This window comes from Dromiciops gliroides, chromosome 3 (genome assembly GCF_019393635.1).
Source record: "Dromiciops gliroides isolate mDroGli1 chromosome 3, mDroGli1.pri, whole genome shotgun sequence".
In the NCBI taxonomy this organism is placed as follows: Eukaryota; Metazoa; Chordata; class Mammalia; order Microbiotheria; family Microbiotheriidae; genus Dromiciops; species Dromiciops gliroides.
In genome coordinates, this window is record NC_057863.1 from 541,381,551 (window position 1) to 541,409,531 (window position 27,981).

Here is a 27,981-nt window from a genome sequence, read left to right on the forward strand (position 1 = left end):
TGTGCCTCTCCAGTCTTGCCCCTGACAGGGAAAAGACGTGCTGAGACCCCATCCTGTCAACTCTAGGGTGAATTAGAGACAAGGTCCTGTTGGAAGGGGTGCACATGGTGGAGGATGAGGCAGTGCTGTGAGCTTGATTTTGGTTGAAGGATGAAAGAAGAGAATCAAGGCACAGACATTGGCTCTGCAATTTAACTGAGGGAATGAATGGATGGGGAGGAGTTGGGGAGTAAATTGATTAACTCAGAGTCTAAGGTTGGCTAGGTAGGTTTTTATTTTGGAAAAGCTGTGCAGAAAAAAAACAACCCAACAAAATGTTGCTGTGAAGAGAGAAAAATAAATTTGAACCCTTAAAAAAATACTTCAAACCAACAAACCAGCTTTGAATGGGGAGGCAGCTCAGGCTGGGAAGGAACAGAAAACCTGAGATGTATACTATTATCCCCTAGGAATCCAGCCCCTGCTTCCCTGGGCACTTCATAGAGGACTACAGTGAACTGCAGGGCCAGAGAGAAACATGCTCTCTTCATGCCCTCAGCTGCTCTCCCACAACACACACTCCACAAATGCCTACTTGCCTCCCTTGTCCATGGCTTCCCTGGCTCGGCCTCTATGAAATCTCTTTCATCACTATCTCTGCCTGGAGCTCAGTACTAATTCTCTAGGAGGGTTGGATAGATCAAGTGGCAAGTGGCTTCTCTTTGGGATCCTAGGGGAAGGTAATGAAGGCAGCTCATTCAAGGCAGAAGCTAGTTCCCTAGGCTCCAATGACCCAGGGTAAGCATCCCCTGTTGATGCCTAAAGTACAAATTTCAGGAGGAGGGATGGGAGGAGTGGCAGTTTGAATAGCAGTTGGGGGGGGTATGAGTCTTCCCCTGCTTCTGGCTCTTTAAAAAAAAAAATTGTGTGTGGGAGGGACATCATCTAAGGGAAAGGCCTAGCCATTCCCAGCATGCATTTCTGCACCTTCTCCATCCCACACATCTTCCCCCAGACCATGCCCTTGTTTCTTTTGAAATTCTCCTTTAGTGGATGCAGGTACCTTTCATACCCACCATATCCCCAGCCTATTTAAAAGACAAAAGGCAGAGGGCCTGCTTGGCCAGTCTGCTGTATTTTCTGGCCACAAACTGATCTTCCAAAGACTTCATTCTGCTGAGAGGGAGATTCCAAGGTGGGAGTGGTACTTCCCCTGGGCTTGTGGTACCATTCTTCTGGGCTACGTACCTTGGAGGGCTCCCCCTGCTTATATCAGAGAGGCCCTCAGTCTCAGAGTAAGGGACCTTTACCTTTACCTGAGCTGAGTGGAGTTGGGGAAGAGGATTCTCTTGGCCCCCCAGTACCTAGAAGCAAAGAGTAGGTGTGACTTGGCTCAGCCTGGGAACCTCCGGAGAAGGTAAAGGTAGCTCTTCTGTGCTTCTCTTTCCCGCCCCTGCCCAGCAGAAAGTAGGGCTCTCGGACTGTGCAAATTCTGTCCTGAGTCTGCTGTGCCATTGGGTCAGCATGTCTGTTGTTCCTGCTCCCTCTGAAGCAGGTCAGGCTGGAGGTTCTGATGGGGGAATTCTGGGGGTCTCTCACAGTCCTGGCTCAGGCCCCAGTTGCTCTGACCCAACAGATCAGGAGCTCGGAGGCCAGAAGAGGGAGGGTGATCCTCAGTGTCCATATCAGCCTCGTCCTTGCTGTTGTAGAGAGGCACCGATTCCAGTTCTGTCCCCTCCTCCATGGCCTTTCGGCTCCTTTGGAGCCACCAGCAGTGACCTCTTCTACAGGTGAGATCAAAGGTCACATCTCTCTGGCTCAAATACACTTCTAGCAGGTAGTAGATAGTCCAGAAGACAGCAAAACAACCCAGCAGCACCAGGGTCTGGAAAACCCAAACACCACTGTTAGGGGCTAAGTCCCTAAGCCCTGAACCCTTCTGGTGACCTTGCGACTCCAGGGCTAGAGGGGCTTGGCAGCACAGAGACTCTAACAAGAGCTGCTTTTAGGACCCAAACATTTCCAACTTCTCCATCCCCTAAATTACTTTGAATCTAACTGGGAACCGTCCCACCCTGGACCATTTCTGTTGATAACCAGCCATCTGGCTGTGAGCCCTGGTACCTTGAGGGTGTTGGGGGTCATGGTATAGCCCTCTTCCTCAGGGATTTCGAGCCCAGGAGGGCAGGGCAGAGAAAAACCATCATGCAGATACTTCCCACTCATGGCATCCTCTAGTTGCCTACGGGGGAGAGAAGACAAGAAAATTCAGTGGAAAATGATACCCCGAGGCCTCTTAACCCCTACCATTCCACCTGTCTTATAGCTGAGAAGAATGATGGCTGACAGCCTCAAGCAACCACAGGCCCCTCCTCCCATTTGCTGGCTCATCCATTTCTGAAGGCTGGGTCTACTTGGCCAATATACATTTATGAAGTGTTTATCATGTGGCAGGCACCGAGCTAAGTGTAGGGGATACAAAGAAAGTCAAGTTCAGCGGTTTCTCCCTTTTTAGCATCCTCTTCCCTGCTCTAAAAGTCAGTCCTACCTTTGCCTCTCTCTGATGTCAGCCAGACTCCACACGGAGCCGTAAAGCGTCAGCTGCCACTGCTGAAGGACCCCGGCCTGGAGGAGCTCATCTCCTAGGGAAAAAGGAGCGAGGGGAGGAGCCTGTGAGTCACAGCTGCTCTGTTGTCCATGCCAAGGGGAATGGACTCTGTCCTTTCAGATTTCTGGAGATGACAGGACAGTTCAGAAGCATCAGAAAGCCCAAGTTCACTATGACTCACTACATGAACTTGAGGTAGTTATAACTTTGAGACTTCATTTTCCAATGAGGATGGGAGTCATAAATCCATCCTCTACCAGCCTTCTAGGGATGGTGTAAAGATGAACAAGTATGAAAAGTTCTGAAAAAATGCTCTCAGCAAGGGAGAAGAGAGATAGCTCCCTTCGCCCTCTGAGGGATGAGGAAGTGCAAAGTGGATCTACCCCTGCCCTGGGCAATTCCATGTTTTCTCAAAGAGGAACGAGGACAACTTCTTCAGGGAATTTTAAGATACTGAGACTAGTTCCATCCAGTGCCAGGCATGGCTCTAGAAGAGGGGAAAGGAAGCTTACCCACATCCCTGATGACAAGTTTATATGTGCCCTGAGCACGTTCCCCCCAGCATCGAACCGTGGAGAAGGTCCAATCGTTGAAGCCATTGGGATCTCTGGAGGAAAGCAGGAGGGAGAGCAGGAAGGGTTGGTTACAGGTCACAGACCCTTCCACCTCAGAAGCACTAAGCTCCTGTTGCACATGGCATGGAAACATAACATTACTGGCTGTGGGGAAGGGCACTTTTGAGGGTTCTAAGAGGGTGGCATATTTAGGGCTAGCTTGGGCTTTCCTTCCCCTGCATAAGGAGATTTATGGTTTCCAGATGGCATGAGCCACATGTGTCTGTCTCTTGAGGACACTGCCAAATTCCCCCATGTCAAGCAGTACCCATAACCTTTTTTTTTTCCTAAAAGATTTTTTGGTATTTTAAAAATAATAAATGTGTGTTCTGGGCCCGGAGCACACACTCCGCACTCACAGCACTAACCATGGGGGAGAAGGGGAACTCATAACCTCTTCTTGGAAGCTTCCCTCCTCCCCTCCCCCTGAAACATTATTTCCTGTGCTGTAAAAAGAAAGCAGAGGGCAAAGGAGAGATGAGGAGGCAATGAGCCTGAGCTAGATCTGGGGATATACATACTTATCCAAGGTTCGTGGCGCACCAATGAGGGACATCATGCCACTGGGACAAAAGAGCTTCAGCTCTAGGCTGCCTCGACGGGGGTGGGTAATGGAGACAGTCACTGCCACATGCTCCAGGGTCATCAGCCCTGACATCTCCAGGTCGCTCTTGCTGACTGTGGGAAGCCAGACAATGAAATCCATAAACTTGATATACAGGGGGCAGCTAGGTGGCAGGTGACTCAGTGGATAATGCACCAGCCCTGGATTCAGGAGGACCTGAGTTCAAATCTAGTTTTAAACACTTGACACTTACTAGCTGTGTGACACTGGGCAAGTCACTTAACCCTCACTGCCCCGCAAAAACAACAAAAAACCATGATATACAATTCCCAACTTCTCCCCAATAAAATGCCCCAACACTCCCAGACTACTTCCCTTCTTCAAGTTACACAGATCCTAAATCTCACCCAACATTCATACATCTTAACACACACTTACTGAGCTCCCATTATATACAGAACGTTATACTAACAGACGGAAGACACAAGTTCCTACCCTGCCATAATGGACAGTCTGGTTAGAAAAACAACACACATGCTATAAATACTAAACTGAAGCAGAACTTGTGTGTGTGTGTGTGTGTGTGTGTATGTATGTGTATATATATATACACATATATACATACACACACACACACACACACACACACACAGAGTATATATAATGAGTAGATAGAAAATACAAAAACCCTCACATTTACAGTAATTTAGGGTTTAAAAAGAATTTCCAGACTAACCACTCTGTGATGTCGACAGTACAAGTATGATCAAGCCATTTAATAGATGAAGAAACTGAGACTCAGAGCAGCAAGAACTTATTGCCAATAGCTGTCAGAGCTAGGATTCAAACCCATGTCTCCCAAATTAACCTTTGGTGTTTTTTCACTACATCATCATACCTCTACAAGAACAATGATTGTATGCAATGGTACAGAAGAGTTCCAGGGGACTCATGATAGAAGAGGATCTCCAAATCCAAGAAAAAAAAAACTGTGGAGTATAGATGCTGATTGAACCATACTATTTCTTTTGTTTTGGGTGCTGTTGTTTTTTTTTTCTATTTTGAGGTTTTACATTACTGCTCTGATTTTTTCTCTTATAACAGGATTAATGCAGAAATAGAATTAATGTTATTATGGGTATATATATATGTGTGTGTGTGTATATATATATATATATACATCTATATGTATATGTACATAGATATATAGACATAACCTATATCAGATTACCTGCTGTCTAGGGGAGGGGGGGGGGGAGGGAGGGAGAAAAATCTGAAATTGTAAAGCTTGTATAAACAAAAGTTGAGAACTATCTTTACATGTAACGGAAAAAATAAAATACCTTATATGTAAAAAAAAAAAGAAAAGAATAATGATTGTAGCCAGGTGGGGTTAGGCTTACACTATTTATATTTTGAATAAGGCTTTGGAAGGAGTTGGGGGTGGGGGTAGGAAAGGGATCATATGCTCATGGGATTTTGAGTTAGAAGGGGCCTTCCCCTTAGTTATCTAGTTTAGAGGTTCTTTCTTTCTTTCTTTATTTTGCAGGGCAACGAGGGCTAAGCAACTTGCCCAGGATCACATAGCTGTTAAGCATCAAGCGTCTGAGGCAGGATTTGAACTCAGGTCCTCCTGAATCCAGGGCTGGTGCTTTATCCACTGCACCACCTAGCTGTCCATAGTTAAGGGGTTCTTAACCTGAGGTCCACAAATCACCCAAAGCATCCAATGAAGTTGGATGTGAAAAAATGAACATCTTTATTTATTTCAGCATAATTAATTTTCTTTGTGACTTTAAGTATTTTATTTTATGCATTCAAAAGCATTATTCTGAGGAGCCAGCCAACAGACTTCATTCACCAGGCCAATAAAAGAGGTTGAGAACTCCCGAGCTGGTTCAACTCTGTCAATTTTACAGAAAAAACAAACCCCCAAAAACCCAAAACCTGCCCAGGAAAGTAAAGTAACCTGCTAAATTAAGGTCACCCACAATATAATAAGTAACCCATTGAAAAATCTGAGCCTAAGTCACAGAATCTGAGAGTTGGAAGGGATCTCAGGCACCATCCAGTCTAACAATTAGCTGAATCCTCTTAAAAACATCCCCAACAAGTACATCGAGCCTTTCTTTGAAGACCTCTGGTCCACTGGCTCCCACAGAGTCCCAAGGTGGCATACTCCACTTATGGATAACTGCTGTAAGTTTTGTCTTCCACCAAGTCTAAGCCTGATATTCTGCAACTTTCTTTCCTCTTAGTTCTGCCCTCTGAGGTCAAGCAAAAGTCATCCAATCCTGCTTCCAAATGTCAGTTCTTAAAAATGGCTGTCATTTTTCCTCTAGGCTAAATATTCTGTTCCTTCAGCTGATCCTTACAGGATGGGATCTCAGAGCCCCTTCCTGTTCTGGTCACCCTCCTCTGAAAGCCCTCCAGCTCAATGTTGTCCACCCACCAAAGTGGCGCTCACAACTGAACACAAATATTCTAGATACAGAGAGCAATTTGGCAGAGAGATCGGTAGAAGGTATTCAAGGAGAGGAAAATGACATGCGAGTTGGCCAGAGTGAGTTCTGGGGCGAGGTGTAATAGGCCGACTATGCTAACGCTACTGGAAGAGGGGCTGCAGTGGGGAGCCTGAGGAGGGTATACGAGTGGGAGACACAAAGAACGGCTCTTGGAAGATTTTGTATGTATTTAGACATGATCCAAACAGCATACAGTGTTTGAGGAACACTACCATAGTAGTGGTATACTCCATGGAGTAAGGAAAGAGCAGTTGAAGAGAAAGCAGATAAGGTTACTCTATCAGATAAAGCAATGGAAAGGATTATACCTACAGAGCTTCTGCTTTCTCATTATAGCGCAGGACATACATGAGGTAGCATAGAAAGAGCATTGGGCTTGGAGTCGAACAAGATAGATAGGAGTCTCAGCTTTGTATGTAGAAGATATGTGACTTTGAGCATGTCATTTAACCTATTTGATCCTCAGTTTCTTTATCTGTAAAACAGAGGATGACAACATTTGTACTACTCATTTCGTTGGGTTGCTGTGAAGATCCAAAGGGATAATGTATTTTGCAATCGTAAACTCTATGTGAGGTATTATTGGGAGGGAGTAAGGAAGAAAGAAGGGTCAAAAATTATTCCAGGAATTAGGTGTTAAGGATGGAAAGAATGGGGTGTCTAGGTGGAGCAGTGGATAAAGCACCGGCTCTGGATTCAGGAGTTCCTGAGTTCAAATCCAGCCTCAGACACTTGACACTTACTAGCTGTGTGACCTTGGGCAAGTCACTTAACTCCCATTGCCCCACCAAAAAAAAAAATAATAATGGAAAGAATGGCAGTGACTTGGAGAAAGATGGGGAAAGCCAGGAAGGAGAGATGGGGAGATGAGGACTGGTATAGTTTTGGACATTTCGGGTACGGCTGGGTCACCAAGTGGAGCTGGAACAAGACCATAGAGAGTGGAGACAAGAAGCCAACAGGATTTAGGGCCCAAGCAGAGTACCCAGCATGCTATGGAGCAGCAGAGAACCCAGAAAGTGGTCCTGCATCAATAGACTTGTGAATACACGTCCAATGTGAGTTTGTGTACAGTGACTCAGAATGACACTGTATATGTGTACACTGGACTTCAGTCTGTGTTTGGTCTGCTGTGAGATGCTCCTATTCCCCTGAACCAGAAAAGAATCCTGAACTGTGATGGATATGAAAACTGTGGCTACTCCTCTGGTAAGAGAGTGAGCATGGGCCATTTGGAGTGGGAATGGAAGCCATAAATATGGATGAACTCTATTAAGGAAGAAGCCCAGTGGGAGAAGGGCAAATGGCTAAAGACCTTGGAAGACACCCAGAGTTGGGGAGTAGAAAGAGCAGCAAACAGAAAAGACAAAGAAATCTGTTAGAGAAGTAGCCCCTGAATAGCCAGGGGCCAGTCACAAGAGCCAGAGAAGAGATGTTCCAAAGGGCGGTGAGTCAAATGTAGCAGGAAGGTAAAAAAGATGAATGCCTTGATGTTCTCTAATGACAAAAACAAGAACTGCCTAGATCTACAATGATCTGGATCAATCTGTTGGATGGCATGGGGGAAGAGTTCTTGTTCCTGAGAACTGGAAAGGATGTTAAAATCACCTATTCCAACCCTTCCATGTTACAGATGAAGACTTGGGATATTTTGCTTCCTATGACTCCACAAAAGTTGGGGCTAATGCTGGAGGGTCAGAAAGGATTGAAAGATACCCCAGCTCAAAGATGCCCGAGTCCTAAGGGGTTTCAATTGGCCAAATTCACAGATGTCTCCATGGATAAATAGGGAATGGCCTGTTCTTAGTTCATTTCTGTTTGCCCCAAGACATTCCTACTTCAACCAAATCTTTGATCCTTCTCTTTTCTTATAAACTCTGATGGAGAGATTCTCTCTCTTTTTTTTTTTTTTGCTCAGACTTGATTTCATCTACTAGTAGTATGTATCATGGTATGTAGTATTTACATAGGTACTATCATACTAGGTTCTGTATAGGACCTAGATCTACTTAACTTTCAGGGTTGTCCTTTATCTATTCTGTCAGGCTGTCTCAGTTGAGCTATATTAACAATCTACAGTACTTTAAAGTTTTAAACACTCATTTGACTTAGTCATTAGGTGGATTCTAATGAACTTGGAGTAGTACCACTTGGGAAGTGGTAATGACTAAAGGAAGATTGTAGGGGCACAGGAGCAGGTTGTAATAACAGATGAAGTGGGTGTAGAGAACTCCCCATCTCATTCCCTCACACCCCCAGTTAGCAGAGGAGGCTGGTCCCAAGGTCCTGGTCTAATTTAATTCTTCCCCTTTATCTTAAGAGTGTTCAGTTCTCTATCCCCATTCACAGGATTAAATGTGGCCTCTCTCTCCCTCCCCCCCAGACGTTGAGTCATCTAGGCTGGGGGGGTAGGGAGTGGATTGGCTCCTGAGCTATCCTGAGAGAGACAGAGTGGCTGGGAGCCAAGAGCCAAAAAGATCCTAAGGAGTTCCTGGTCAGAGTGACAAAGAACAAGATGAGACTCCTCTATCTACCTTCCTTCCAGCTTTAGACAAGATCACAACAATGCCAGATCCTATTCTTCCTTCTAGGGGGTTGCAACTTGCTGGCTGGCTGGGTTCCTGTTTGGAGGGAACTCTAGGCAACATCCTAGGGAAAGAAGTCATTCAGCAGGGAAGGGAGCCCAGGGTCTAGACTCTTCATTCTCCAAACCGAACTCTCTGAGTCCCTCCTCTCCTCTCATTTTTCTACTTAAGATATGATATATTTCCTAATGATAAAAACAAGGAGCTGCCTAGACCCAGAAGGATCTGGATAAATTTGTTGGATGGCATCAGGGAAGAGCTCTTGTTCACCAGGAATCATAAATCCCGAGAATAGACAAAGGGACTTGGGATATTTTGCTCCCTTTAGCTCTACAAAGGTTGGGAACAATCCTGGAGGATAGGAAAGGGTTAAAAGATACCCTAGCTCAAAGATGCCTGAGTCCAAAGCCAAGGGGCTCCAATTGGCCAAATTCCCAGGAACATTCATTCTCTGCCCTGGGCAACTGCTTTCTAACCATTCCAAGTCAGGATTCCTTTTATGAGAAATGAAGTGAATCACACCCTGACTTTTTCTTCCATGTAGCAGAAAACTGAGAATATACAGATATGGCTGAAGGAGAGAGAGAGGCCCAGCTGCTTCCATGAATAGCTTCTAAAACAGGGAATGACCCGTTCTCACTTCTCAGTTCATTTGTTTCCCCCGACTTGCTCCTACTGAGCATATCCTTGATCCTTCTCCTTTCTTATAAACTTTGGTTGAGTTCTAAATTTTTTTTTGCCCAGACTTGATTTCATCTACTTAGGGAAGCCCTAATGCAAATTTCCTTCAATGATGTACATTTGTAACTTACTGTTTTAGAGAGGTGCCTAGGGTACTGAGAAGCCAAGTGACTTATTTATGGTCCTACCGATAAATAAGGTCCTATGGGACATGGTATTTAAACCCTGATCTACCTGACTTTAAGGCTGGCCCCCTGTCTACTTTGTCCTGCTGTCTCTGTTGAGCTACAGTAACTATGTAGAGTATATTAACATATACTATGGAATTCCATAGTATTCTAAAGTTTTCAAAAGCATTTTTCTCTAAATTAAGGTAAATATTATTATCTCTTTTTTACCAATGAGGAAACTGAGGTTAACTGACTTGCCAATGGTCATACAAACAGCAGTGTGTAGCAGTCAGTACTGGAACTAAGGTCTCTAAGAATAATCATTCCAAGTTCACTACCCTACAAAGTCCAGCAGTTCTTTCCCATAAGGATGGGAAGAGGCACATTAGGAGGTCAGCACACAGATAGTCCTGCCAGGCCAGGAAATCTAAGCCGAGCCCAAGGTCATCATTCCCTAGGAATCAGTGACAGATTTATCACTGTTTAAGGGCTAGATCTTCCTAGTCCCATTTCAGGCAGACAGGTGGCATACTGGACAGACTGACTGCTGGGCTCTGGACACCTGCTAGTTTTGTCACCGTGGGCAAGTCACTTAACAACTGTCTGCTTGAGTTTCCTCAACTGTTAAATAGGGGTAACAACAGCCCCTATGTCACAGGGTTGTTGTGTGACTGAATGAAATCATATTTGTAAAGCACTTTCCACAGTGCCTGGCACATAGTAGGTAGCTTACTGCTTTTCCTTTCCTTTCTCCTATTTGGAAAATGCTCAGGCCTCTTTATCTTGGGTACCCTTTCTACTTAAGTTCAGATATTGGCCCTGCCATTTACTACCTATATGACCTTGGCTGAATCATTTGACCTCTGTGTGCCTTAGTTTTCACATCTGTAAAATGAAGGGGCGGCACCCAGAGGGCCACCAGATCTACGATATGACCCTCTGAAGCCAGGTCGGAGGAGGGCAGAGACAACTGAAAGGCCCAGAGATCTTGCTAGCTCCCCCATGCCATTTCCCAACAAAACAGAACTCAGTAGTCTTCCTAAGTCAAAGCAAAAAGTTTTGGTGGTAGAGACAATACCGAATGGAAAGCTCTTTCATTAACCTAACCTAAACATCAGCCCACAAATTAAGCAGAGAGGATAAACAACTCCTGGCCTGGGAAGCCAAGGCAAAGGGCCTCTGGGATTTCAAGGGAACATCCCTAAGCTCTGTCTAGTCACTTTCTGCCCTAATCCCACCCCTCCTACCAGTCTCTCCAATGGTCTGCTTAGCTACTCCCTTCCCACTAGTAGCAGCTAAAGAGAAAGGTCTTGTTTAAGCAGCAAAGGGCCAGCCAACTCAGAAGCAGCAACATGTCCTAAAATGGTCAAAGAAAACTGCACAGGTTTGGCTGGCTCTCAGCCTTCCCAACAGGGGAAGGGAAGCTGGCTAAACTTCCCCACCAGCCGCCCTAAATCTCAAACTCAAGATGAACATTAACCCTTTCTCTGCTGGCTACTTACCATTCCATAGGACTTCCAGGGAGTGGGTGGACACTGGGATTCTCTTGTTCTCTTTTAATATGGGACTTATGTATGAAGCTAAGTAAGGGACAGATGTCCAGATCTATTAAAGGAAAACAGAAAGAAAGTAGGGAATAAACAATGGTCAACACATGCTCTATTTAACATTGTGTGGATTGCTCTATAGAATATAGCTCGCAACTTCCTGAATCAGTCTTTAAAGGGGCTCTCTACTTTTTTCCTTCCACTATACTTTCTCCCTACACCATTCACAAATTGCTTGGGGGGCTACCACTGACATTCAAGAATACTCCCTATGACTCCGGGTTAATGAATAGGTGAAAGTCAGGCCCTGGATCAAAGATGAGAAATAGAACACCCTGAGAGTAAGGAGGCTTTTTGATAAAAAGAGTCCTGCTACTGATAGCTTAGGAAATCCAGATTCAGCCTTGGGACTTAGTTTTTCTATATGTAAAATGGCCTATAGCTGGGTTGATTGTTTGACAATCTAAATTCATAAGGATTAATAAATGAAGGATCTGTCCTCTCTTCACTGCTGAAAAGGGACATCGAGAACATCCTTGAGGCATTTCACTTTTCATTACCCTAACAATTCTCTCTTTTTCAACATGATAGAGCACTTAGGGTATATTCCTCTAGGTATATTCTGAGGGTTTCTCTTATGGTATATAGCTCTAGATATATGCTAAGGGTTTCCATAGGTCTACCCTGTCTTCCCTTTTTTGGCTTCTCTGGACTTGGGAGATCCTCTTAACTCTTCTATTTTCTCACTCAGGTAGGTGATGAAAGGTCCCTTGCTCACCTTGGCAGCATTGACAAGCCTCCAAGCATTGAGCAAACCAAAGCCATGCTGGTGACTGTGGCTAAAACCGGCTTCATTCGTGTCCCAGTCTGCACGGCGATCTTCATACTAAAAAGAATCCAGATCTAGTGAGAACCTTGACCTTTGAATGGAAGCTAAAGAATTTAACTCTCTCTGTGACAGGACCATTATCATCCAGCCTGCCTAGAAAGGGAGTCTCATGAGGTTCAGGACAAGCTTTTCTGGAGCAAGGATGCACAGGCACCACAGTCAAGGAACCCAGCCAAAGCTCTACTTCTCAGGACAATCAGGGACAGATGTGTGTGTGAATTTTGACTCTGAGAGGAAGATTGGATTTCTCCTACCTACTCCAGGTTCAGAAGATAACATCGTAACTAGTGTCATCCACATGCAGCTAAGAAGCGAACATTCAAAATCCTTCATTTAGATATGAGGAACCTGAAGTCAAGACTAGGGCCATAACTTATGCGAAGTCACACAGCTAGGAAGTGGCCGAGCCAGAATCTGGATCCAGGTCTTCTGACTCCAGATTTGGTATTTTGGGGGCTTTACTTTATTCTGTTGCATGACACAGGCACTAAAGCCTAGACACAACTTGGAAGCTGTGGCTACTTGGGAACAAAAAGACCCCAGAAAACCAGTCTTGGTAGCCATTCCGCTCTGGGTTGGGTTGGCTTCCTTGTCTACCCCCCAGTCCCTTACCTGTGTAGCTGTGAAGACAATGATATGCTGGACATCACGCCAAGTGAGGCACGGCCTCACCTGCAGCATTAAGGCTATCATACCAGCCGCCAGGGGGGCTGCTGCCGAGGTCCCCGTGTGGCCCTCAGTGCAGCCTGTTCCCTTTTGCAGATCCCAGTCAGTGGTCACCTAGGAAATAGAGTCAAGGGAAGAAAAGGGGGAAAGGATCAGAATTAACCTCAAGCATTAGTGGGGAAGAGGGCAAAGGGATATGAATAGATGTAGGGGCTGGACTCAGACTCCAGCCTTTCCCTAATCAGGAGTTTCTCAGCTAGAGGAATATCTAGACTCAGTGAATTCAGTGAACATCTAGAATCCAGTGAAAACAGGGGTCTTTTACCCCCCCAAATGAGATATTTGTAAGCACTTAGCACAATGCCTAGCATACAGTAGGTGCTGTATAAATGGTTATCCCTCTCCCCTTCCCTTTGGTCCTCATGTCACCTGACAGAACCAGAAGCACAGAACCACCACGGGAAATTGGAAATGAAAATTATAGGTAGGGGTGTGTGTAGGTGTGTCCATGTGTGATGTGGATGAAGACTGAAACAGAAGACGTTTTCCTGATCCTTGCTCCTAAACTATCTCCGCCTTTAACCACCCTACTCCCCCAACAAGCAAAATAGAGGCAATGTCCAGGGAAGTTCCTGGCCCTTTGCTGGAGTGAGGACAACAATGACAGTGTCTCCGAAAGAAGCCATCTTGGCTGCCCAGCTGTGGGGACCAGAGTGACGGAGTTTGTGATGGAGGGGGGAGCTGCTTCCTCCCTGGCTAGCTCAGCCGTAGGCTAGGGTCTTGCCATGCACTCTTGGCTTCTACCCTGGCCTTGTAGAAGTCCTCAGGATAGGATGCTTGAGGGCCTCAGTGATACTATTATCCAAGGGATGCCCCTGCCATCCCTTCTCCCTGACTCATCTTTTCCCTACCTAAGGCTGGGAAGGTAGAAGCAGCAAGAAAAGGATTTGGAGCTGAGAGAAGTATTTGAAGTCACCTGTCCTGGCATCGAACCTAGGCTGTTTTGTCCAACTCTAAAGAACCGATGTTCTCAAGCCTGGCAGGATGCTACCTCAGTTTCCCTATCTCTATAGTGGGGTGGGTAGACTAGGCTGATGACTTTGGATCTCGAATTCAATGGTGCTTATGCCAGGATCGTTCCCTCTTTCAGGATTCCCTCTGGGTCAGATACTATAATGCTGGTCTCTGCCAAGAACTACTCTCTCTCCATTGTACTTGCTACCTCTCTTCTAGCTGTTCCAGCAGCTGCCAACAACTGTGAATTGCACAAAAACACTGTGCACTCCCAGAAGAGAAGGAAAAACTCTCCAAGTCACAGCCCTGACAAGAGTGGGAAGCCCCTTTTATGTCAGGAAGGAGATTAATTTCTTCCTCTTAAGGAAACAGTCTTCCAGTGACAGTCTGGATCCCTTAACTGTGGAGTCCATGAACTTTCACCATGGCAGCTCCTAGAGGAGGCAGTGTAGGTAGGAGAGGTGAGGCTCAAAAGGGCAGCTGAAGATCAGAAAGCATATGCGCCCCTGTACCCAGATGGATCATTCTACTTTGATGGACACCAGGGATGAATTCAAGCTGGTGAGGTTCTCAGGGTAAGAAACGTTTCCAAGATGGAAGCTCTTGCTGAATGAAACCTTCCTTTCATTTCTGAACAAATCAGGCAAAGAGGATTTGAAGTCAGATGACTGAGTTTAAATCCCCATATCGCCAACCTGTTACCTGTCTGACCTCAGAAAAGTCGCTTAATATGTTTGGACTCCGACGTGTATAATGAGGCGTGATGAATGAGAAGATCTTGACATGAGAAGAGCTTGACATGCTCTGATCTTAAAGGCAGAGCTATGGGGGATTGGATGCTGTGTTCTAGGGGAAGTCACCACAAGGCCTGTAACTGAGAGTGGGAGTAACATGAAACATACATTGGAACTTTCTCAAATAAAAGAAAGGCACTGTGCTAACCTCCTTATCCTAGGAGGAAGAGGACAGGGTTTCTGGGCAGAAGCAATGCTCTTGCTGCTGCTTATTTAGCCTGCCCTTGGTAGGAAGGCTGCCCTTCAATCCACAGGGTCTGGCCTGTTCAACAGAATCCTTCTTGGTGGCCTTAATCCACTTAATTCCCCTCCTGCCCTTAGGGAGGTCGGTTGGCACGGAACCCTGGAACATTGTGTTGGTCAGAAGTAATTTTTTTGGCATAACAAAAATCAAGTTTTGGAAAATGAATCTGATATGGAGACAAAATGGTCCAGATCCTAGAGGCCTCAAGGACCAATGAGGCAAGAGCCACTGGAGAAATTGGACACTGCTTGGCTCTAGCCCAGCCCTGGTCAGAGACCCTTGGACCTAAGCCTCCTTTTGTCTTTATAATGGGCAAAAAGGGGTAGACAGAAAGCTCTAAACCCATGGCCTTAGTCCTGAGACCCAACTTAAACTTGCTAGGGCTGAACTAGAGCTCAATATGTTGCAGGAAATAGGCTTGGGAGCCCTGTGAAAGATACTGCCGGGCTCGGACCCCATGGCTTAGAAAGGGTCTGCTCTTTTTTTTCCTGATCCCTCACTTGCTAAGGCTCCATTGGGAGGGGGCATGATGAAACCTGTCTTGGGTTTAGAACTACACGTGAGATCACAGGGTCAGAGATTTATAGCTATTCTTTAGCTCTAACTTGCCTATAAATCAGGAGCTCTTAACCAAGGAACTGGTTTTTAAAGACATTTTGATAACTATTTCAATATAACTGACTTCCTTTGTACTCATATATTTTATTTTATCCATTTAAAAACAATCTGAGGGTTCCAGAGGATTGCAAAGGCTACCAGTGGGGTCTATGGACTCTTGTTACAAGGGAAGAGTCATTCAGTGACAGCTCCCACCTTAGGGATTGCTCTGCCTAGGGAACTAGTTCACACCTAACACTGGACACAAAGAATCTAGACCCACTTGGGTGGAGGGATATCTGTAATGGAATACCACAGGAACCTGTCAACAGCCTTATGCTGGTCAACTTTTTTTTATCAGTGATTTAGATGAGGGCAGACATAACATATTAAATCTTCAAATGACATAAAACTGGGAAGGACAGTTAATGCAGGCCGTAAACAATACTATCATTAGACCAATGTGGGATACAAAAATATTCCAAACAGGCTAGAATAATAGGCCAAATCCAATAATGTGAATTTTTTTTTGGGGGGGGGGGGAGGACAGGCCTGTGATTTTCCTGGTTTAGAGAACTTTTGATACACAAACTAAGTCCCTCAAGCAGATCAGAGAGGCATGTGCTCTGTGAGTTATAGTCTTAGAGAGCTACACCTAGCAAATAACAGATAAAATGACTTGCCAGCGCATATGCCACAAGTAAGACTTAAACCCAGTTCCTCCTGACTCTGAGGCTGGCTTTCTAACCATTATAACACTCTGCCTTGCTTAAAAAAAATCAAGAGCACAAGACCAGGGGAAGGATGGCTAGGTGACCAGTGGACTAAATGGCACTTCTTACAAGCTAGCCCCATGACACAGCAGCTGTCCACATATGGATTATTGTTTTCAGTCCTAGGCTCCCAGTTTCTGAATGACAAACTGAATCATGTCCAAGAGGATGACTGAGACAATGAGACAACTAGAAATCGTTATGTTGTAATATTGTTCAAAGCAACTGGGGCTGTTTAGCTTGGAGAAAGGACTCAGGGAAAGCTGTAACAGCAATCTTCAAGGATTTGAAGGCTTGTCATATAGGTGAGAAATCCCACTTGTGCTCTTTGATCTCCAAAGGAAGAACTAGGAACAACAGGTGGGAGTGACAAATACAGCTCAAATTGGACAAGATAACCTCTGAAAGCCTTTCCCATCCTAAGGTTCTGTGAGTCACTTGAAGTCTCCATCACTCATGTACCAAGATGGAAGTATCAAAGATTCCTAAACTTTGTTCCCCAAGCAAAACTGCAGCCCAGGTGTGCTTATGTCTTAGGGCAGAGACAGTTGGCGGCCCGGACAGAGAAGGTGAGACAGGGAAATGAAGGCAGAGAGCTTGAGGAGAAGGTGGGAGTCGAGGTGAAGCAGAGTGAAGAGAGAACACTGGTCAGTTACTCACAATACTTCGCAGCAACTTGTCCCCCCCACTGAAGGTGACAGCCAGCATGGAGGCACATTCCTCTGCATAGAATGGCATACGTCCCTCCTCATCTACAGCACCTGGGCAGAGAAGAGGGCACTAAGATCAAAGGTTACAAAGTCACCCTCTGTGCTGCTGAGTATGCCCCGGGATGCCTGAACTGAGCCAAGGGCACTAGACAGCTCCCATGCCACAGGTGTCTGAATGCTGAAGAACTCAGAGAGAAGGACAATCTCAGGCATCCAAGGGTGTGCCGATCCTGAAATCATTTGTCTTGATAACTCAAGGGGGCTGGCACCACAGAACACTAATGCCTCTGAGTAAAAAATGTAGGTCAGCCAGATGCCCGTCATTCTCATGGCAAGGCATGCTGAAATGCAGACTGAGTCAGCGGCTCAGAGTTTTCTGATCACTAAGACTTCTGCAGAGGTCCTGAAAGCTGATGGGAGCATAGATCAGGGTAGGAAGCGACTTTCGAGGTCTTCTAGGCAAGCATCTTCATTTTATAAATGGGGCCCAAAGAGGCTCCAGTACTTGGTCAATGTCACACAGGTATAAGTAGAAGTCAGGTGCCAATGTCACTGCACTGCAATGCCATTCCCATCAAAGGTGGGAAGGCCCTGAAAACCTACCTCCCCCTCCCCCATCCACATCTACGGAGCCTGAAACATAGAAAACCGAGTAGATGCAGGGACAGAGAACATTTGTGTGCTACCTATGGTGACTGTATAGATGGAGTTGGCGTAGCCATCATAGTTGCAGTTGTCATTGTGCTGGCCTCCATTGCCACTGGCCACCACAAAGATACTCCCAAAGCCTCGGCGACCGGCAATCACTCCATGTTGCAAGGCAGCCTAAGGAAGCAGAAAAGCTGGGTCTTCAGCATGAGAGGCCCTCAATGCTTGACCTGAAAGACTTCTTCCTCCCCAAGCTCCTACGTAGCATTCATTTCTCCCCATTCAAACAGGGCCTGGCAAGCGAGTGTGACTAAAGAGAGTTAGGAACAAGAGGAGTTCTGTGGGTATTCTGTGCTTATCTGCTGTTTGGGGTGGGAAAAGCAATTAAGATCAGAATCAAAGAATTTTCAAACCATTTCCCACTCCCCTTGCTCCTCAAAACCAGAATAGTTTTATCTCTCCCACCAATTAAAGGAAGTGCCAGAGCTGGAAGGTCAAAGTGTGGCATTGATTCATGGCAGTAATCTTCCTAGAGCAGTGATAGTGAGAAGGTTGTGTTTCAAAGGGTTGGACTATGGAGCTCCTTGTTACCTTTCCAAGTTGGTGGGGTCCATCCACTGTCTTTCCATCATCATCTGGCCCCCAGCTGTTAAGAGAGAGCAGTGAAAAGCTCCCCCTGGAGCTAGTACTCAGACTTCCCACCCATTCCCTCTGTCTTTTTTGTCCCTTCAGTGAGTCCAGAACATCTGCATTGTCTGAAAGGATGGGGATATTGGAACAAGCCTTCTACCTTACAAATGGGAAAGTAATGGCATAGAAATGGTTGATATGATTTAAAGTCCTTCTTCCTCAGCACTGAAACCCTCCAAGTTTGGGAGAGCTTTAACCTTCCCTTAAACTGAATGGGTTTTTTTGGTAAGGCTTAGTGTACTGAGAAGCAAATCTAGTCAGGCCTTGACAGAGACAGAAAATAGTGAAGCTGGGAAGGGAAGAAAACATGGCTCCTCATCTTGCTTGGGTAATCCTAGCCTTTAAAGGGCCAAAAAGCAGAATCTTTAGGCGCTGTGTTGTGTATGAAGCACTGAGTATCGGGGGCAGCTAGGTGGTGCAGTGGTTAAAGCACCAGCCCTGGATTCAGGAGGACCTGATTTCAAATCTGGCCTCAGACACTTGACACTAACTGTGTGACCCTGGGTAAGTCACAAAAAACCAAACCAAAACAAACAAAAAAAGAAGCATTGAGTGTTGAGCAAGGGAAGAATGAGAGTGAGTGAGTGAGTGAGAGAGAGAGAGGGAGGGAGAGAGGGAGGGAGGGAGGGAGGGAGGGAGGAAAAGAGAGAGAGAGTTTGTATGTGTGTAAAAGGCAAGGATGTTGTGCCAAGACTTCTTTTGTCCTATGGTTGGAGGGGAAAATGCTCTCTTCTCTTAGATGGAATAGTACAGAATAGGAGTAGCACTCTGGAGAAGGTCTGAGAACTCCTTAGACTAGGGACTGGTTTATCAGGGTTACCCATGGACCTAAGGACTTGTATGGGGAACCAGGTGACTATAATTTGTGGAGAATAGGAAATTGAAGCAGTATGTTGTAGTGGGAATAGCATACTGGATTTAAAATATGAGGTCCTGGTCAAGTTCAAATTCTGCTACTTACTAGCTGCATAGCTTTGGATAAATCATTTGATTAAGTTGGATCTGAGTCCCACTTCTGCCTTTTACTACTTGTGTCACCCTAACTAAGTCCTTTGAGCCCTCTGGGACTCAGTTTTTTCACCTGTAAAAATGGGGGGTTGAAAGAGATGATTTCTAAGATCTCTTTTAGCTGTAAGGGTCTGAGTCTACCTGTGTACCTAAGCTCCAAAGTGGATGAAACATCATGAAACTCTTATTGAGACTTGCTTGGCTCAGCCTTGGTACCCAAGTCCCTGCTCAAAGTCTCTCAGTCCTTCCCAGTAGAACAGAAGAGGTGACCCTCTTACCTGCAGCTGTAGATGTCATTGATCTGATAGTGCTTATTGAATGCCACAGCTTCCAGGCTGTCAGTCAAAGGCCCATCCAGCACCCGGATACCTGAATGTTGAGAAAAAAGGATGGCGAGAGGAAAAAGGCATCCAACATATCCCAATTCCACCTTAATGCCAGTCTTTGAGACTGAAGTCTTTTGGGAAGAACCTTCGGCTGGGAGATAAAGACCAATATTCTCTTCCTGGCTTTACCAATCTACTATATGACTTTGGGTAGATGTTTCAATTTCCCCCACTAAAACGGGGGAGAAACACACCACTTTTTTCTCTGAAGGACTGAGGAAAAAAATAGTTGGATCCCTCCCCTTCTGGCTCTAGAAATTGTCTCATTTGCAGAAGGATACTGCCCTCTGCTGGGAAAAGGAGTACAACTAAAGTACTAAGTTAACGAGCATTTATTATAATGAGAAATCACTTTGGTTAGATGGACAAGGATTGAGATGAAGGTGCTTTCCTTTGGGGGCTATGGAACACCATATGCAAGGCAGAACTGCTTAGCTTACTCTGGAAAGACATGGCATCATGGTATGCTAGACAGAGCCTGATAAGAGTTAGGAGGACTAGGGTTCAAATCCTGCCTCTGACACTTACAAGGTTTCAGACCATGAAAATCATATATAAGCCTCAGTTTCCTCATCTGTAAAATGAGGATAATAGTACCCAGAGTACCTACTTCACGGAGCTGTTGTGAGGCTTAGTTGAGATTTATACACATATATATATATATATAGTACTTTGAAAACTTTAAACCCAGGCAACTGTGGTATGCCTAGAGTAAGCACTCCAGAAGTATTTCTTGGTTGGTTTAAGAATGAATGAATGAACAAGGAGTTGTCTTCTCCTAACAAATTCCCTGAGTAAGGCAAAGCCCCAGCGGTGATCAAAGCGTTCTGTCTCCTTGATCCCATGAGGCTTCTTCCTCTCTAGCTCCTGCTCCAGTGGCAAGAGAAGTTTTATTATGAATAATGGTACCTGGCATTTATAGAGTGCTTTAAGGCACAGTCCTAGGGCCAGCATGACCAAAATTGCCCCCTTTGGTTCTACTGGGTTCAGCCTCATGCCTGTATTTCCCTCTTCCATTTCTACAGCCATCCCAGTCACTGCCGAGCTCCACCCTTCCCAACCCCTGCAAACATATCTCCTTATTTACAACACTGTTCTTATAGAACTACTCCTCACCCCACCACCGCCTCCCCAATTCTCCTAGAGTAACTTTTGGTGGAAACAGTGAATAGCATTAGATGTGCTAAGATTGAATTTGGATTCAGTCTGGACTGTTCTAAGTGTTGTAGAGGAATCAGAGCAGTGTGAGAGGAAACTCTAAAGATATTTAGAGTATGGGAACTTTGGAGACAAGAGGGAAGAGAGAAGAGATCAGGCTACCTGCGATTCTGCTGCCGTATGCCACACCCACTGCACAGAAGCTGTTGTTGGGCACAGCGGCGATCTCGCCAGCACAGCGGGTGCCATGATGATTGCCATTCTCCATGTCTGGGTGTGGCATGGGGTCAGGGTCATTGGAGTTGAGGTCATAGCTGCCTTCAGGACTCTGAAACAGGATAGGGTGGGGAAGGAAAGGGCCTTTGCTTACTCACTAGTTGGTGGCAGAGGGAGGAGGAATGTATTACAGGAGGCACCAATCATTTCCACTCCACTAAAGCTTTGTGGCAGGGCAAGTGAACTCAGCTCAAAAAGAAGGAAAAGATAGGTACTATCTGCCTTTGGGTTAACAAGCTCTGTAAGCATGGATAAGCTCACTGCAGCTTTGGGCTTGTTTTCTCTACAGTAATGTATGTAGTCTGGACTGGATGATCTCTCAGGTACTGATAGCTAGAGAGCTCAGTGGTAAGATTAGCGCATGGGAACAAGGTAGGCACAACTAAGTCAGGCTCTTGAGGGCTAACTGATGTTCCTGTCTCTTCCAGATGACTGCTCGGCTTCTTGACAGATGGAGGAATGAAAAGGATTTCAAAGTCTTTTGGCTAGAGGTGGGACTACCTAAAGCGTAGGTTTGGGTAGGAGGGCACCGTCCCTACCAAGCAGGCACATTAAGCCCTGGGGAGAGGGAAAGTACCTGTCGTGATGTTCCCTACTTGCTACAGCAGAGAGGATGCATTGAGTTGGCTTTCCTCGATAATGGTTGGGAACTACCCTTTAAGTTGGACCTGTGCCAACTTAGAGCAACTTGGGGCAAGGGAAAGAAGCAAAGAGCATCTCTTTAAGGGGTAAGGGACTAATAGGATTCCTATGGGAGAAGTGAGGTGGAAGGGATGCTGCATAACTAACATGTGGTGACCATGAAACCCAAGAACACTCACATAGTTAGGTTCAATGTCCCGGATGGTGTGCTCCACCCCATCATCTACCACCACCACAGTCACCCCTCGTCCTGTCACATTACGCTCCCAAACACCTGTCACGTTGATGTCTCTGCCTCGGATTCGACGGTTATTCTGTGGGAAGAGGCTGGGTTAAAGGCTGCTTCCAAGGCACAGGAATTCAGTGACAAGACAACAATGTTCAATACTTCATTGCAGATGTGGATGTGGGGAAAAGGGTAGGGGAAGATGCTGCCCAGTCTGCCACCCATGCCAACTCAAAAGTCAGAGAAAGGGTATGTATAGATCTATAGCTTCCAGTAAGGTCTAACAAGAGGGTACAGCAAATGTGGATTTTGGCAAAGAACAAGTTTCTTGAAAAGTTTAGTGTTGCTCCATTGAGCTGAATTAAAGGGGTGAGCAGAGGAAGGGGCAAGCCAGAGGAATGTAATTCTCTCTAGCCCACAAGAACAGCCTTGGTTCCAAGCCGCTGAAATCCCCATTCTAAAAAACATCATGTTGACTATACTGTACAATACTGTGCTCTTTCTTCCTTCCTGTCTCTCAGCTCAGCACTCCGTGGTCTCCTACCACCCCACCCTCCAAATGAAATCATAAGAATGGACAGGTAGTGTCCACCTTGCTACACCTGACTCGGAGCAGGGTCTGAGACCTCTGTGGGCTCCACCCACCCATCTGTCCTCTCCCAGATACCTCAGATCTATTCCCTGCTCTCACATGTTGCCTGTATTTGTCTGGCCCCCACATGCCTGCTCCCCATGTGGCTGGCCTTGGTCTCCGTGTTACTCCTCCCGTTCTCACTTCTCTGTCCTAGTCCCCCACATGTCCTTGAACCATGTGCTGTTCCCCTCCCTCCATGACCACAGGCAAATGTGCATTATATAAAAATCGCTTTACATAGAGGTCTGCAGACCAGTCCACTTACATAAAGCAAGAACTCTCTGTAAATACCTGGAGGCTACCTATCCAAAGTGGACAGCAGGAAAAGGCTAAACTCACCAGATGCCACTGCTGTGGGTACTTGGGGTCATTGAAGAGCACACTGCGTTTGGCACGCTTCAACAACCGCTGCTCTGAATGCCAACGCACAGCTTCATGGCCAGACAACACTGCCTCGGCCTGCTGTCGGGCAGCTTCCTCCTGCTGGACCCCAATGTGGCCAGGGGGCTGGATGAAGAGATAGTGCCCCTGAAGTTCCCCAATGCGTCCGGCATTCAGCAGCCCTGCAGCCTGGGCCAGGGCGTTTGCCTGTTGCTCCTCACTCTCTTCCTTGCCCTCACCCTCCATCCTGTCCAGGAGTACAGCCCAGCTCAGCCCCCTAGGACCCTGGGCCTCAGGCCCCACTGTCTCTGTTAGTTCTAGGGCCATGACCAAGGGAACCAACAAGAAGAAGCCAGTTACTGCCAGCCAGAGGCAGGCAGGCAGGCTCAGGGAGGGCTCCAGGGCAGCACTCCATGGTTGCACTTTCTGCCTCCCCTTCGGCATCAGAGCGGCAGGCTGCAGACAGAACAAATGCATCAGAGAGAGGGGAGAGCTGCTGCCTAGAATAGTCTGAGAGGAGATAGGTGGTGGTGGGCTCAAGGCTAGCAACAGCCTCTCAAATATATAAGGCTAACTGTGGTTCTTTACTCTCACATACACCTAACCCTGACCAGAGGATCCATACAGGAGGAGTATGGGAGTCAAGTTAGGTCCAATGAGTGGGATAACTTCTTGTAAGTAGACCAGGAAAATCCCCATGATGTTAGGCCACCAGGCACAACGCTATTTTCTCCCACTCCATTCCCCCCATCTGAATGCAAAAAGGACACATAGCTCTCATAAGCCTCTAGAAAAATACCTGATTGCTATTTAAAGGAAAGCCCACCCTAGCTCTTCCCTTCTCTTGGATGTTGGGGGTGGGGAGGAAGGTAGGGCATGGAAACATGCTTTTCAATTTTCTCAGCTAAGCCCACTTTCAAGGCACTCTGACGGCTCCTGCTCTTCCTATTAGGTATCCATCCGTTCCCACCTGGTCTCCTTGTGGGGCTGCACTCCCAGGCAAATTGGCCACATCAGGCTCATCTTGTGCCAGAGTAGAAGCAGCATCGTTTTTTCTGTAGGCAATGGAGATTCAGGGCTCTGGCTGCATATCTGTGGGCAGCAACAGGAGAGATGGTATCCTGCTGTGTCTTCCCTGAATCCTGGGGGTGGCAATAAGCAGAGGTAAGCAAGAAACACTAGCTAGAGTCATTTTCAAAGCTGCTGACTGGTGATCAAGTCTCATTTCCAGGGATCTAAAATGGGACCCAGACTGGAAAAGCAATTGGCACCCAAGGCCAGGCCAAGATCACAACTCAGAAGTCTTATTTGTTCATTATACTGATGACCATAGCCTACTTCTCCCTTAGGAGTCAATGGAAAGGGCCAGAGGAAGGTTTTGATGTGGTGTCCCTAACCTTTTCCTGATCTGGCAAAAAGCCTGAGGTGTTACTGCTTCACCACACAGGTGATAAAAGAAATGTCAGAATCAGAAGGGGAAGGACTGGTGAGTCAAACCTTACCTGAAAAGAACTCCCACTACAATATTTCAGACAAGATTATCACCCATTTCCCCTTGAAGATTCCATGAGAAAGGGAACTCAGCACGGCCCTGGGCAGTTCACTCTGTTTGGTCAGCATTCATCTTTAGGGAATGTTTCCCTTATCTCAAACTGAAATCTGTGATTTTTTGCAGTTTCCACCTTTGCTCCTAGATTTGCACTGGGTGTGAGGCTGGTGGCAAGCAAAAGCCTCATTTTTCTTCCATATGAGAGTTCTTTCTAATATTCAAAGATAGCTGCCATGCCCCTCAATTCTTTTCTTCTTCAGTCTAATACAGCCACTATTTTAGGTAAGCTCTTCAGTCCCCTAGCTATTCAGCCCCTTCTGAACACACTCTAGCTTGTCAATACTTCCAAAAAGGTGGTTCCAACAACTAAACGCCATACTCCAGATATGGTCTGTCTGACCAGAGGGGACTGTCATCTCTCTCATCACTACTCTGTGCCTCTCTTAACGCAACCAAGAATGGCACTGGTCTTTTGGCTACCATGTAACATGACAGAAGTAATAAATATGTAACACTGTTGCTTCAAACTGACCTCTAGGTCCACTAAAACCCCTCAATCCTTTTCACATGAATGACTGTTCATAGGGATGCCTGTCCCATCCTCTATTTGTATAGTTAATTCTTTGAACTCTAGTGTACCACTTTACATTTAATTGCAACTCAACTTTGCTCATAATAGAAATGGCCCATTGCTGCGGCACCATCAAGTTCTTTTTGGGATAACTGCCATCCAATGCTAACTCTTCTTGATAGCTTCGTATCATCTGCAAATCTGAGAAGATGCACCATGCACCCCTTTATCCAAGTCATTGCTAAAAAGATTAAATAGTATTGGGCCGAGATCAGACACCTGCACTACCCTAAGATATCTAGAGAGTTACCTTACTATCCAAGTAGATCCTGATCTATTAATGGCATTTTAGGTCCAGTTATTCAACCAGTTCCAAATCCACCTAATTATATGAACATGTAGCCCATATTTATCTTGTCCACAAGATGGGCATGAGACTTTGTCACATACCTTACTGACATGTACCTATCTAGTACACCTATCAAAAAGGAAGTGAAATTAATTTGTCATGACTTGTTTTTTTTTCTTCCTAAAGTGAGGCAATTGGGGTTAAGTGACTTGCCCAGGGTCACACAGCTAGTAACTGTCAAGTGTCTGAGGCTGAATTTGAACTTAGGTACTCCTGAATCCAAGGCTTCCCTTTACAAATGGTCACAAATCACCTCTTTTATGTGTCATAGAATTTTATAACCATTCAAAAGCAAACTCACCAGCCTTAAGGTCTGAAGATGATCCTTTTCTATTTTTTGAAAATAAGAGATAACATTAGCTCATCTTGTTCTCTTCATCCTCCAAGACTCCTCCACTTCTCTATAATTTTTCAAAGATCTCTGACAATAGCTCATGAAGAACTGCCTAACTGGCTAGGATGGTCCCGGATGGAACACCGGCCCAAAGAATAGTGGCCTCCTGGCTTCAGGACTTCATCCCGGCCTTTCTCGGTCACCCACCCCCTACCTGTTCAGCTTTTTATGTGAAGTCTTCTCTATTAGATTGTGAGTTCCTTAAGGGCAGGGGCTGTCTTTTTGCCTTTCTTTGTACTTCCAGCCCTTAGGTACAGTAACTAGAACTTAGCAAGCACTTAATAAATGCTCATAGATTGATAGGTGGATATAGGGTAGGGCTACATAGATAAAACATTTATGAAAGTGCTTACTCATTGGCTGTGTGTTAAGTGTGGGTATACAAATACAAGTAACCAACACAGTCCCTTTCTTCAAGGAATTTACATCAAAGAGAGTTGGCTGAGAAGTGATCTGGAGGCTTGGTTCTGTTATGGGCCCAGGGTACCCCAGAAGTTCTCTGGGGCACATCAAAGAACCTTCTCCTTGAGAAACTAAACCAAAGGACAGACACACCTAGAGATAAATGGAACCAGATCGGGCGGAGCTTGCTTCGGGACCTCCACCCTTCATTCTAGTCTCCCTCAACCCTGGGGAGATAAGATTAGGTGTGGTTGTTACCTTGGTGTCCAGAGGAGATGGCTTGTGAGAGATCAGCAGTCACCTCTCACCCAACTCCTCCAGCCACCACCAGTGGGAGATGGTCCGCCTTCACTAAAGAAACTTTCCACAGTCAGATGTCACCCCCATCAGTCCTCTATAAAAGTACCTGCCAGTCTCCTCCTCGAGGAGATTGGTATCTCAGAGCCATGCTCTGTGCCATGCCTTCTCCCCATGAGAAGTCCAAGGACTTCTTTCAGGGTTTCCCTTCCCCTTCCTCTAAATAAACTACCATCTTATACTAACAGCTTTTGTGTGCAAGAGGGTGTAATTCTTTAAAGAGGAATTCCTAAGGACCCCAAACTCTTACCCCTTATCCCATTTTCCCCATGACAGTTCCTAACAAGATAAGGCAAAAGCTCATCAATCAAAGGCACCTCTCCCAGGTGAGGTGGTGAGGAAGAGCTAAAGAATTGAGTAAGAAATCCAGCTCAGGTACCAGGAAAGGCTCAGGATTGGCTATTAAGCTATTATGGGACAGGTAGTGAGATGAGCAGAAGCAGGAAAAATTGGACCCCGTTTGGTTTCTTGAACAGAACTAAGAACTGGAAAGGTCTGAAGTGTCTTAGAAGAGGAAACAGCTCAAAGCTGCTGGTGGTGATGGGATTATATTTATTCGTGTCCAAGTTGCAGAATGTTAGGTTCTTTGAAGCCAGGAGCTGTTTAGTTTGGTTTTTGCCAGTCACCTGAACATACTAGGTGTTTAATCAATGTTTGTAGAGTTTAAAGTAAAAATAAGGTAGCCCTGGGGTCACGTGGGAGAGAAATCAACCCGGTTCACGGTCTGGGCACCAGTGGTAACTCGGTACATTGCTCTCTGGACTTCTGGGGGAGAAACCCTTATCTCTGCAAACAGATCCCAATCCATTTCACTTCCTCCCCGAGGGCCCGTCACGCCTCAACCCCCGAAGGCTAAGGGAGAAGAGGAAGCAAGTGTACTTAAAAGACCGGAGTCTAGGGATCCGCCGGACCCAGGCCCCGGGGAGCGCGCGCGTCTCCCACCGCCCCCTCCACCCACCCACGCGGTTTGTCCCACGCTCAGTCACTTCTCGCATCTCCAGCCTTAGGAATTCCGAGTCCCCGAGAGCCCAGTCACCTCGCCCTCCCTTCCTTAGGTTCCTATTCTTCCATTCCTCTCGGCGCCTCGGCTGTTCCAGGTCTTTCCCACCTAGGCTCCCCCCCCCACCCCCGGTCCCCCTCCACCCAGCTCCCAGTCTCCAACTGTACCTGCCCAGCAGCGGCCTCTTGGTGCTGCGGGAACTCCAAGCTTTCACCGAGCCGGAGCTGCCGGTGACAGTATCGTCACTTCCGGTCGTGAGGGAGCAGCCAATCACACATCGATCCTGCGG

The 27,981-nt window shown here is 46.2% G+C and overlaps 1 protein-coding gene across 3 annotated transcripts; it reads right to left on the bottom strand.

Moving 5' to 3' along the window:
* Window positions 1–256: 256 nt before the first annotated feature.
* Window positions 257–27,955, bottom strand: PCSK7 (proprotein convertase subtilisin/kexin type 7). Of its 3 annotated transcripts, none has more exons than XM_043996925.1 (17): window positions 27,860–27,955; window positions 23,981–24,152; window positions 22,969–23,466; window positions 21,949–22,083; window positions 21,014–21,179; window positions 19,586–19,676; window positions 18,201–18,255; window positions 17,648–17,786; window positions 16,912–17,012; window positions 12,776–12,943; window positions 12,053–12,160; window positions 11,230–11,332; window positions 3,723–3,879; window positions 3,100–3,194; window positions 2,528–2,621; window positions 2,104–2,221; window positions 257–1,864 (listed from the first exon to the last, which is right to left on the bottom strand). In XM_043996925.1, exons 3-17 carry the CDS (start codon window positions 23,452–23,454, stop codon window positions 1,499–1,501), a joined length of 2,382 nt encoding a protein of 793 aa, XP_043852860.1. In that variant the 5' UTR covers window positions 23,455–23,466; window positions 23,981–24,152; window positions 27,860–27,955; the 3' UTR covers window positions 257–1,498. The 3 variants fall into 3 exon arrangements, with proteins under 3 accessions (XP_043852860.1, XP_043852861.1, XP_043852862.1); XM_043996926.1 differs by lacking the exon at window positions 27,860–27,955 and adding an exon at window positions 25,841–25,859; XM_043996927.1 differs by lacking the exons at window positions 16,912–17,012; window positions 17,648–17,786.
* Window positions 27,956–27,981: the final 26 nt, after the last annotated feature.

Coding starts and splice junctions, on each gene's coding strand:
- PCSK7 (XM_043996925.1), bottom strand. CDS start 23,454: ATGCCGAAGGGGAGGCAGAAAGTGCAACCATGGAGTGCTGCCCTGGAG. Junction 21,180..21,948: donor GGGACATTGAACCTAACTAT/GTGAGTGTTCTT, acceptor ATCCTGTTTCAG/AGTCCTGAAGGCAGCTATGA. Junction 1,865..2,103: donor TGACCCCCAACACCCTCAAG/GTACCAGGGCTC, acceptor TGGGTTTTCCAG/ACCCTGGTGCTGCTGGGTTG.